Source organism: Mastigoproctus giganteus, chromosome 12 (genome assembly GCF_048544385.1).
Source record: "Mastigoproctus giganteus isolate SK-2022 chromosome 12, ASM4854438v1, whole genome shotgun sequence".
In the NCBI taxonomy this organism is placed as follows: domain Eukaryota; kingdom Metazoa; phylum Arthropoda; class Arachnida; order Uropygi; family Thelyphonidae; genus Mastigoproctus; species Mastigoproctus giganteus.
The window spans coordinates 21,680,411-21,692,677 of record NC_143586.1 but is presented as its reverse complement, the minus strand read 5'-3'; the positions used below and the strand labels follow the sequence as shown (position 1 = coordinate 21,692,677).

The 12,267-nt window shown below is 37.2% G+C and overlaps 1 protein-coding gene across 2 annotated transcripts in view; it reads left to right on the top strand.

Moving 5' to 3' along the window:
- Positions 1-11,992, top strand: part of iPLA2-VIA (calcium-independent phospholipase A2 VIA) — a 173,291-nt gene extending 161,299 nt beyond the window's left edge. The window contains exons 13-14 of one of the 2 annotated variants that reach the window (XM_090386690.1): positions 4,985-5,152; positions 11,655-11,992. In XM_090386690.1, coding sequence (XP_090242816.1) covers positions 4,985-5,152; positions 11,655-11,876 — 390 coding nt within the window. In that variant the 3' untranslated portion in view covers positions 11,877-11,992. The remainder of the gene's footprint in view (positions 1-4,984; positions 5,153-11,654) is intronic. The other variant, XM_090386689.1, reaches the window with a different exon arrangement.
- The last annotated feature ends 275 nt before the right edge of the window (positions 11,993-12,267 follow it).

Sequence of the window (12,267 nt, the reverse complement as noted above, 5' to 3'; positions counted from 1 at the left end):
AAGCCTCTCCTGGTAAGAGAACCCCTTTGTTCCTCTCACCAATCTTGTTGCCCTTCTCTGTATTCGTTCTAGCAACTCTACATCCTTCCTAAAATGAGGCTTCCAGACCTGTATGCAGTACTCAAGGTGTGACCTGACCATTTCCTTATACAAAGGTATAATCACCTTGTCTCTGCTAGCAAAATTCCTATATATTATTGACAAAACTCCATGACCTGCTCTGGCAGCCCATCTGCACTGTCAGAGCACTTCATATCCAACTGCACAATTACCCCCAGGTCTTTTTCATTCTCTACCTCCTTGAGTGTAGTACCACACAGTTGTTGCGTTTCTCTTGGGTTACTACTACCCATATGCAGTACTTTGCATTTGTCAATAAAAGTGGCAATCTTCAGTTGCCACTTTTCAGCCCATCTACCTAACTTTTCTAGATCCTGTTTCAATAGCATACTGTCTTTACTATCATTAACAATCCTGCCAACCTTTGTCTCATCTGCAAACTTGGACATTAAGCCTGATATACCTTTATCAATATCATTAATAAATACACAAAACAACAATAGGCCCAGCGCTGAACCCTGGGGGACTCCACTAATAACATTAGTACACATAGAGCAGTGTCCATTTATTACCATTCTGCCGTCTCCCACTCAACCATCCCTTTATCCATTGCAGCAACTTGCCCTTAATGCCATACTGCTCCAATTTGTACAGCAGTCTTCCATGTGCAACAGTATCAAAAGCTTTCCTGAAATCCAAGTTTATGATATCAAAATTATTTTTTGCATCCAGTTCCTTTGTGACCACATCGTAGTATCCAGTCAAATTGGTCAGACAAGACTTCTCCTTAACAAGCCCATGCAGTGTCTGAACTATTACTGCAGTCTTGTCTAGGTGATCCTGCATCACTTCTTTACCCAGTGACTCCAATATTTTCCCTGGAAAAGAAGTTAAACTGACAGGTCTATAATTATTTGCATCACCCTTTGAATCCCCTTTGTGAATTGGGGATACATTTGCACATCTCCACTCCATGGGACCTCTCCTGAATCTAAGAATGCTCGTATAATTATGGCCAAGGGTTTGCTTATTTCCCTCACTGCCTGCGGCTCCTCCATAGCCAGGTGGGCCGGAGAAGCAATGCGTAGTGTATGCTTCTTGATTAGACCGGTGTTCGAGTCCGTGACCGCCAAATACGGAGGATGCAGAAAGGTCAGGGAGTGACCACCTCATATCCCCGGAGCAGTATGGCCTTAGTTGCTAATGCTCCTAAAAACCAAATAACAACAACAACCTCGCTGCCTCCTTCAGTATAACTGGATAGATTCCATCTGCCCCAGGTGCCTTTTTTATGTTTAACTTCAACAATTTCTCCTGCAGTTTGCTCTCCATTATTACAAAATCAATTAGCTCCCTGTTAGATTTTAGTAAATTTCTGTCAATATCATGAATGAGTATTTTCTTCATTCAGTTTGTCAGCTATCTGAGCAGGATCATCAACCGTTGAACCATTGATATCAAGTGGACCAATCTGATTCATCCCCTTCTTTCTAGAGTTTATGTAAGTAAAGAAATCCTTGCTGTTTTTCTCATCATCCTTTGCCAAAGATTTCTTGTAATCTGCCTTCACTTGCCTAACCTCCTTTGTGACTTGATTACAGACTAGCTTATATATCTGTCATAGGCTTCTGTGTCACCTGCTAATTTATATGCATTCCACACATTTTTCTTCTCCGCAATTAGCCTCATTAGTTCACCTGACATCCATTTAGGCCTAAATCTTGAGCAGTATTTCTTAGTTGGTATGAAAAGCCTAGTAGCTTCCAAAATTAATTCCCCGAAGGCCTCCCACTTAGAATTCACTGTTTTTAACATCATCAGTTGTCCCACTGTATGGAATTCAAAAATTGCCTGAGACCACTGTAGTCACCTTAACAAAAACCCTCCCCTTTACCCTTGATGGTTGTAACTTCATTAAGTAAATCCCACATCAGTTGACTGTGATCACCTAGTGGTTCCTTTATCTGCAAATTCCTAATGCATGCATCACTGCTAATAATCAGATCAAGAGTATTGCCCCCTCTAACATGTTTTCTACAGCAACAATCCTCCAATAAATCCACAAAAGTCTTGCTAGTGTGTGAGTGACCAAACCACAAGTTCCAGTCAATATCTGGAAAGTTAAAATCCCCCATTACAAGACATTCTGATATACTGGCCCACTCTATTTCTCTGCACAGTTGTTCGTTGTACTCAGAGTCATTAGGCCTATAATATACTCCTCTCATTTTCCCTTTCCCAGTGTTTATGTCACACCAATGTTGAGTCAGTTTGGTGTGACATAAACACCAATGTTGAGTCAGTTTGGTGTTTATGTCACACCAAACTGACTCAACATTGCACTGTCCACTCATATCAACTGGATGCACTTCATTAGATTTTTGTGTTTCTTAACTAACAGCATAACCCCCTCTTCCCTTCCTACTCTCTCTCTGTCCTTTCTGTATACACTATCCTACCAAAATTCCAATTCTGCACTGCTTATATCTGTGTGACACCATGTCTCTGATATCCCAGCAATATTTGCCTTTGATGCCTTGATCAGCACTTCAAATTCATCAAATTTATTTACTATACTTCTAGCATTGGTGTACATGCAAGTATACATGCACCTGTTCTTACTCTTAGTTACCCTAACACAGCCCATGTATTTATTTATTCCATGATGATTCCCGGCAGCTCTTGAAGTTCACAACTTGTCATGATCACCCCATAGGCATTCTAAAATAGGCTTTGTATGTACTGCAAGACTTGGTGCCACCAGCAGTGTTATGCTTTACTTGCTTCAGATGTATATATACAATATCCACAAGCATAGCACAACTCTGGAGATAACTTACATTTTGTTTGGTAGCCACAGCAAACTGAAAAAAAAAAATTATACAAATACTGCAGGCTCTTATATATTATATTACTGTTTGTACTTATGTAATACATATATTGTGTTCACAAAATTTAAAACCTGCAATTACCACCAAAATATTAACGCTAGCAAAAAAGCAATGATGGTTTTAGACTCAGTATAAGAGTACATATACTAAATATAAACAAACTTTTTGTTTATATTTAACTGCTTCAAACAAACACATTGTAATACTTATATAAATACAGTGTAATACTTATATAAATACAGTGTAATACTTATTTCTCTATTTCAGGACTTCATTACTCCTTACTCATTAAATTAAATACTAATTATTTTAACTAAACTTCTTATGTCAGCTACAGAGACAAAAGAACAATGAACCAAAGAATTAGAGCTGGGCATTCTGTTGACATGTCTGTCTCCCTTGCTCTTTATTGGGAAATGACATTCTGTCGTGTTTCCTGGTGCTAGCAGTTGCGTAATGTGGTCTCCTGTTGGTCAGGAATTTCAGGATTCTGTTAAGGGAGTTATGTTACCTGTGATTGACTGGAATGGCAGATATTTATTTAAAATTTCTGTCATTTCCTATGGCTGTGGTAATGGTGCTAGTTATCCTCTGCTCCTGGCTGCTCTCTTCTTGCTGCTGCTGCTTGGCTGCCAGTTGAGCTGGGGTGGATGACATCACTTTGGTACATGGATGGAAGATGCTGGATGTTTACTTACAAATGATATTGAGAAAGTGGACTTTCTCTGTATTTTCCAAAAAAAAAAAAAAAAGTAACCATCCAGTTCCACCTTGAAGTTCCTCAACCATGCTGGGAGGTAATTTATTTCAGTGTTTTCCTACAACACACTATCCAATATTAAGCTTCATGAGATTCAGTCTTCTGTTATTCCTAGGATTTTATATTTGTTCTCCCTATCTCTGGAGGGGAGAAAGAAGGTCTTCTCATTTATCCCCTATTCATTTTACTTATCCCTCTGGGCCTTATACACTTCAATCAGGTCATCCCAAAAGATTCCTAGTCTCCAAAGTGTGCAGTTCGCAGGAAGACATCAAATCTGGTTTTACTTCTTTGAACTCTCAAAGGAGGGTATATCTCTTTTTTTTTAGGTATATGGTTTTCAGACCTACATATTACATTCCAATGCAGTTTCACTTTAAAGTGATGTAAAAGACAACAGCATTTTTCTCTCTAATTACAAATGTCCTATAATAGACAGGATGCTATGTGCTTTCTTAGTCATCTGTTTTCACTGAATGAAAAATTTTTTACCTGATTGTGCTTAAGTATTTTCCATCCTGAACCACTTTTAACTCATCACCTCCTGGCTTATAAGTAACTACTTGTTTCTGTTCCTCAGGTGCAGAATCTTTCATTTAAAAACATTAAACTTTAGTTGCTATTTTTCAGATCATATATGCAACCAATCCAAATTATTTTAGATTAATATAGGCTGATTCTACTTGTTAACTACCCTTCCTACCTTTTTCAGTAAACTTAACAGGTTACACCGTATTCCCCCCCCTGTCAATGATATGAAATAAGATTAAAAACAAAAACAGGATTAGACCTCAGCATTGATTTCTGAGGAAGACTCCACTTGCTACATTGATCAACACTAAAGAATATCCTTTTATGGGCTAACACCTGTGTTCTGCGTGTTAGCAAATCTCTGATCTGGCAGTCTTACCAGTAATTCCAGATTGCCCTACTTTATGTAATAGCCTTTCATGCTGAATAATATTAAAACTTTACTTTTAAGATTAATAACGTTGAAGTTAGTTTCTTGCATCTGACTGTGTTATGACTTTTGTCATAGTAATTTACCAGATTGATCAGACAAGATACACACTCGATGAACCCTTGCTGTAGTCGTTTATCATGGACTGAATCCTGGAATTTAATTGGCAAACATTTTATATATTTAGAAATTAGGGTTAAAGATTTCTATACTGAATTTTACAAATTTTGTGAACAGTGAGCTTATTTTAAGTTTATTATTTTAATGGGTATGAGAATGAAGTTTAGCTTATGTGATCATGTACTATTTTAGGGTCAGGCACATTTACAAGAAAAACCATCTGTTGTAGTTTCAGTAGGTACTGGAAGATGTCCAGTTGTTCCAGTTAATACAATTGATGTCTTTCGGCCAGATAGCTTGTGGTGTGCTGCAAAAATGGCCATGGGAGCTAGTGCTCTTGGACAGCTTCTTGTTGACCAGGTGAAATTAACATATTTTTTTATTATTTACTCTGAATTTTAATTCAACAAATTTAGGGAAATTCTTTTCTTCCAGTATGTAGCCTCAGTGCATATATAGCATTGAGCAAACTGAGATCACTACTAAGTGCATCGATGTCACCATGAGTTGCCTTAGTATTGTGCTATGCACTTTAAATAAAAAGCACTGCTCCAATGAAAAAGTAATTTCTGTTTATATAAAATGTCTTCCATTTCCCATACCTGGGTTTCATCTCATTTTGGAGCCTCATTAGTGGGGAAGCATGCACTGTACCTAGCAATGGGCATGAAGCGGTCATAATTGATTATAGACTTTTGATAATCGAATAAAAATTTATAATCATTTTTTAAAATATAGCAAATGTCTGTTGGGGGAAACATGCAGGAATGCTTGCACACACACACACACACACACACACACACACACACACACACACACACACACACACACACACACACTGGCCAAGTGGTATAAGACTTTGTAGGCGCATTACAGCCAAAGCAGCTTATGCGCCATAAAACCCCCACGACAACATAAGACTTTGCAGGACTCAGTTCAGGTGGCGCCTCCATAGCCAAGTGGGAAGGAGCAGCACACGCTTCTTAATTAGACTGGGGTTTGAGCCTGTCACCACCAAATACGGAGGATGCGGAAAGGTCAGGGAATGACCACCGCATATCCCAGAGCAATATGGCCTTAGTTGCTAATGCTCCTAAAAACCAAATAACAAACAACAAACGACTCACTTCAGATCCTTAAAAAATTGAATGATTTGCATAATCAGTTCTTTTTGATTTTTTGAAATAATTGATTATTAATCATTTGATTATGCCCATCACTTGATGATCCAATGATCAGAAATATCCACAATATATGAGATGCTGGATTATGTAGAAGTTTTAAAAACAATAAATTGAGGGCATAGGCTTCATGCTATGAGAGAGAGAGCTATAAAACGTAATTGTAAAAGTAGGATGTAGCCTCAATCTGTACAAAGCATTGAGCAAACTAAGTTTGCTACTAAGTTCATCAATTGCAGCGTTAGTTGCCTTGATATTGCACTATACGTTCAATGCTCATATTGTGAAGACACCGCTACCATAATATATCTTGGTATTGCAATATGCACTTTAACTAAAAATGCTACTCCAGTGGTGAGATATACCAATTGCTACTTATTGAAAATGTGTGACATTCCTTAATGGCCGAGTTTTGACTTTTTCTGAAGACTCATTGGTGAAGAAGTAAACACCATAAGTGAATGCCCCAACAGTCCATTGATTATAAATATCCACTATATGAGATTGATTCACTTAGTAGTTTTCTCAATGCAACATATAGACTGTGGGCATAGCCACAGTCTATATGTTGCTATGCCCCACTTGTAATTATTTTTTATTAGCTCTCTCATGCCATGAGTTTTGTCCTAAATTTGTTGAACTTTTGAAACTTCTACATGAGGGGTGGTCAACCTGTGGCACATGTGCCACTTGTGGCCTGTGCACCTTTTGTTAGTGTCCTGTCTCCGATGTTAAAAATATAACATAAAATATAATACAGCCAGTCTATAAAATCAGAAATGATTTTTCAAACTTGTATAATTTTTTTATGTTAGTATTCCAAAGAGTGTTTCCAAATTTTGGCATAATATCAATATTTTTTTCACTCTTATTTCCTTTCACTGCTGTGAATATAATTGATTGATTAAAATGTAATTATTGAGTAATACATAAATTTACATTTATTTCTTCACATGCATCTTTAATAAAAATCAGTGAGCTCTGGACACATTCTTTTTCTTTGGTAACTGATATAGCCAATTTCAAATAGCCTTGGTTAAATTTTAGCCTTGTAATCCACATCTCTACCCCCCCCCCTGTTTACATGTTTTTGGCCTGAAACATAGTATAAGCATATTGATATCGGAAAAGTTTAGAAATCACTGAAATATAATTTAAATTCCACTTTTATTTCCAGAAATTTTGAGCTGGGTTTCAGTGTGATAAGAACCTTATTTACTGTCTTTTAGTTTTAATTTAGTGCAGGTGAGTAGGGGTGCCAGTGAACTTCTCATGACATTGAATCAGTGAAGACAAACATTTATTTGTTAACCTATATCAGATTTATTTTATAAATGTCAACTTATTTTAATTTTTTTTTTATTACAAGTGCTAAGCATAAAATTCCTTTACATAGTTAGCAAAAACATTTGATGGCACTGTTCAGTGTGGGGGGGGGGGGTATATGTCAGTTCTGGTAGCTTCTGGACCCACACCTATATGGTCTGATGCATTTTCAACATAATTTGTGCTACACTGCAGGAAAAGGTTGGCCACCATATTCTATGCCATCCAGTATCTTTCATAGTGTGAATATTTCTGACCATCAGTTCATTTACTTATGGTACCTACTTGCCCACCGATGAGGCTCCAAAAAAGAGCTGAAATCCAGTTATAAGGAATGGCATACATTTTAAATAAAAAAGAATATGCTTCTCCATTGAGCAGTGATTTTTATTTAAAGTGCAGTACCAAGGCAAGTTATGGTGAAAGCCTCCACAGTTTGATATTTGCATTTAGTAGCAAACTGTTTGCTCAATGCCACACACACAGACTATGCTATATCCTACTTGCAAAATTCTGAATTTTAGTTTCAGTTAATTGAGAATATGTTTGCACATAGATAAGAACAAGCGCTGTTTTTACATGTGCAGGGTTGGAAATTTCACAGTCTAGCTCTAAAATTGGCTCCGAGCCAAACAAGTGACAAGCAATTTTCTCCCTGCGAATATAGAGTGCTCTTCAAAAGTAATATAGTTTTGTTTCTTTTCTTGTGAGACCTTTTCTTTTGTTTGCATCAAGTGTTTCTGTACTTATAAGGTCAAAAATAAGAACCCAGAACGGAAATCTACCTTTCTTTTCTTAGTCTTTATATTTATTACTAAGCAGCTCTACAAACTTCAGCAACTGCTTGGTCACTGATGGCACTTCTCCTGCCTCCACGTGGCAGGGCCGGTAACATGGGCAGGGGGAACCTACCCTCAGTGACAAAAGGAGCAGAAATGGAAACCAATGAATTTCCATATCCAGAGCCCAACAGCTCTCAACAAATTGAAATGGACCATGACTTCTCTCTCTCTCTCTCTCTCTCTCTCTCTCTCTCTCAAAGAGAATGAAAAAAGACACTGGCATATAGGAACCACCAGCATTCCTGATAATACATTCTTTCAACATAACTTGTGGGCAAGCTCTCACCCTTCATCATTCAAAGATGCCTTGAAAATGCTGCAGGTTCAACAAAAATGGTGAAATGTCTGCAATTGGGAGATTTACTAATAGAGACGATTTACTAACAGAGAGTCATTCACGACACTCTGAACTATTATTACAGCTCACATCCCAGTTAAAATTACACTACATACCACACTCAATTCTTCCAAGGGAGTGATCACTGAATTGGATTTATTGAAAGTTCCTGAAGATGAAATAGTTCAGGAACTTAAAGATCAAAAAGTCACTCAAGCAAAAAGAATCATGATCTGGAAAGACTGCAGTTTAGTCCCTACCTGGAGTATAACTTTTAACTTTTAGTTCTTCAAACCTACCAGCTTCAGTCAAAGCAGGTTATTTAAACTGCTGCATTAGACCATATATCAGGTGCCTCCGTAGCCAGGTGGGAAGGAGCAGCAGTGCGTAGCACACGCTTCTTGATTAGACCGGGGTTCGATCCCTTCACCACCAAATACGGAGGATGCGGAAAGGTCAAGGAATGTCCACTGCATTTCCTGGAGCAATATGGCCTTAGTTGCTAATGCTCCTAAAAACCAAATAACAAATAACAACAGACCATATATCCTGAACCCCCTAAGATGTTTTAAATTTCAGAAATTTTGCCATTTGCAGACAGCATGCTGTAGAGACGTAACATGTGCAAACTGGGTGTAAAATTCATACACAAACAGAATGCAAGGCAACAACTCCACAGTGTCCTAATTGCAAGGGCAACCATCTGACATATTCCTCTGGAAGTTGGGGAAAAAATTCAAAAATATAAAGTTGAAAATAAAGTTTCCTATCAAGAAAACAGGTAAAATTGTGTATTCCAAAATGCACTTATGCTTCTGCTACTTATAGTCACCAATCAGTTAGTATGGAAGAAGTGTCCATCCCTCCAGCCACATCAATCTCAGACTGGGCTTGGTCCGGCATCCATCTCCACCAAATGTGGCAGACCAAAGCAATAATACCCCACTAACAATTCCATCCCAGAGACTTCTCCATTGTCAAACAGTGGAGAATTTGCAAAAATCGGATCCTGTTGAGCTGAAGCAAATTTCCCTATCACAGATGATACAACCAACCAAGAAGATCTGCTTGAAATACATGCATATGATGATATGGAAGAAAGCAATGATTCAGGATGCCCTACTTTTTCAAGAAAAGAAAAATCAAAACTCGACTGATATAAACAACCCACTCACAAAAAGCACACCGAGTCATCTTCTGCTCACAAAACCAAATGGAACAAATCATTCAGTGGCATTGCCGAGGTTTTTGCAGCAATATTGATATCTATGAATTAATTTGCTGTTACAATCCAAGAAACCTGTGCTTAAACGAATTTAATACCAAAAATCTCTGTTTCAGTCAAAAATTATACTATCTTCAGAAAAGATCGATCTGATACTAACAGCCCCAATGGGGGAATAGCTGTACTTGTGGACTTACAAGTCCCCTCCAGGCACATTCCATTGAAAACACTATTAGAAGCTGTTACCACACTTGTAGTAATTGGTTCACATTGACACTGGTCTCGATATATCGTCTGCTGAACCATCCATGTACAATTCAGGAACTGGAAAATCTTATTTTTCATTTATGTCTCTTAGTAGATTTTAATGGGCATCATCCATTGTGGGGTTCTCAGATGGATGTAGTGAGCCCATGGAAATGCCATTTGACAGAGAGAATTTGACACTATTGAACACTGGCTTTGACACTGTTGAACACATATATCAATTTTTCTACTGAATCAACCACTGCAATAGATCTCTCTCTCTCTCTCTCTCTCTCTCTCTCTCTCTCTCTCTCTCTCTCTCTCTCTCTCTCTCTCTCTCTCTCTCTCGCTCTGCTCACCAATCCTCTTCCCAACTATAGAGTGGACAGTACACAACAATCCTCTAAACAGTGATCACTATCTGTCGATTTGTAGCATTCAGACCACCCATTCCAAACAAACAGAAACAAAAAAAAAATGTAAATTTTCCAATTATATATCTTTTGATGATGACATCATTGAGGCTTCTGCTATTGACACTGTTACCAATCATATCACAATGCAGATACTAACAGCTACAACAGCCACCATCCCACAGTCTCAAATAAGAAACCATCGGCATACCAGTCACTGGTGGAATGATGATTGTAATAAAACAAAAAGAGAAAAAAAAACAGCATGGAACACCTTGTGCAAATATCCTGCCACTGCCAACCTTATTAACTTCAAGAGACTGAGAGCCGAAGCTCGTTACATCTGGTGAAAGGCCAAAAAAGACCACCTCAATCAACAAAGATACTGATACCCAAATAATCTGGGAAAATATAAAGAAGCTAAGCTGGAAATATCATATATCACCATTCTGTTATTAATTGGAATGGTAAAGAAATCTCCTCTCCTGGGGAGATTGTCACTGCCTTAGGAACTGTGTTCTCTGAATTGTCCGCCTCAACCTCGTGTCATCCGTCTTTTCAAAAAATTAAAGCCAAAGCTGAGAAAAGGAAACTGAACTTCAAAGCTACATGGCCTTTATTATATAATGCTTCAACGTCTCAGTCAGAAATCACTATTGTCATTGCTAAACTTTTTCAATCAGATATTCTCAGAACATACATTCCTCACTTCCTGGCAACGTTCTTATGCAATAGCTATACTGAAACCTGGAAAAGATCATTTGATCTCTCACAACTATAGACTAATTTCTCTAACCAGCTGCTTGAGTAAGACTGGAAAAAATGGTTTACCATCGGCTCACCTGGTACCTTGAATTCTAAAACATAATCAGTTTGGCTTTCAGAAGAATAGATCATCCCTAGACCTCATGACAAAAGCTGAATCAAACATAAGGAATGCATTCATTAGAAATCAACGTCTCGTTATATGCCTTGATATAGAGAAGGCTTTCGATACCACATGGTGCTACAGCATCCTAAGAGATCTCCATTCCATTCATATGAGAGGCTATTTACCATATTTTATTCAAAGTTTTCTTTGGATTTTAATTGCATCATTGTATATTTTTAGCCATATATTCAAATATATTTTATATTACTGACTTGTGTATACTGGTTTTATTCTGTAAGAATATTGTTGACAAGATTGTTTACTCTAATTTCCAGTGTTTACAATTACCAGTAGATAAATTTGTTTCTTTGATCAGTTAACTTGATTAAATTGCTAATATGAACTGCATTTTTTCATACAGGCAACTCAGGCTGATGGTAGAGTGGTAGAACGTGCACAGGCTTGGTGTAGTATGATTAGTGTTCCGTATTTTCGCTTGAACCCTCAGTTGTGTGATAGTGTTACACTTGATGAATCAGAAACAAAAATTCTAGTGAAAATGCTTTGGGAAACTACTGTTTATATGAGGTCCAGAAAAGATGATTTGGCAAAGTTAATAGAATTAATAAAGCCTGTGGATTAACCTGAAGATTAGCATATCAAATAAATTTATTACCAAAAATGTTTAATCAAGTGCATATAATTTTCTTCTGTGAATATAATGTTTTCATATGATGCCATTCTGCTTAAGGTTTTAAGTGATGAAAGAGTAAAATTTTAAAAATGTATGTATGCTAAGTGAAACAGAATTAAAAATATAAATATATATATATATATATATATATATATATATATATATACACATGTATCTAAAATAAATACACTACACTACATAGTTGGAAGGGCATAATTTAGAAAACTTTATTAAAAGTTACATGTAGCCAAACATTTTGGAATGCTGATTATCTCATCAGTGGCATATAACATAAAAATTTAACAAGCATTTTGATGTTATTATTGAGGTGAACATAAAG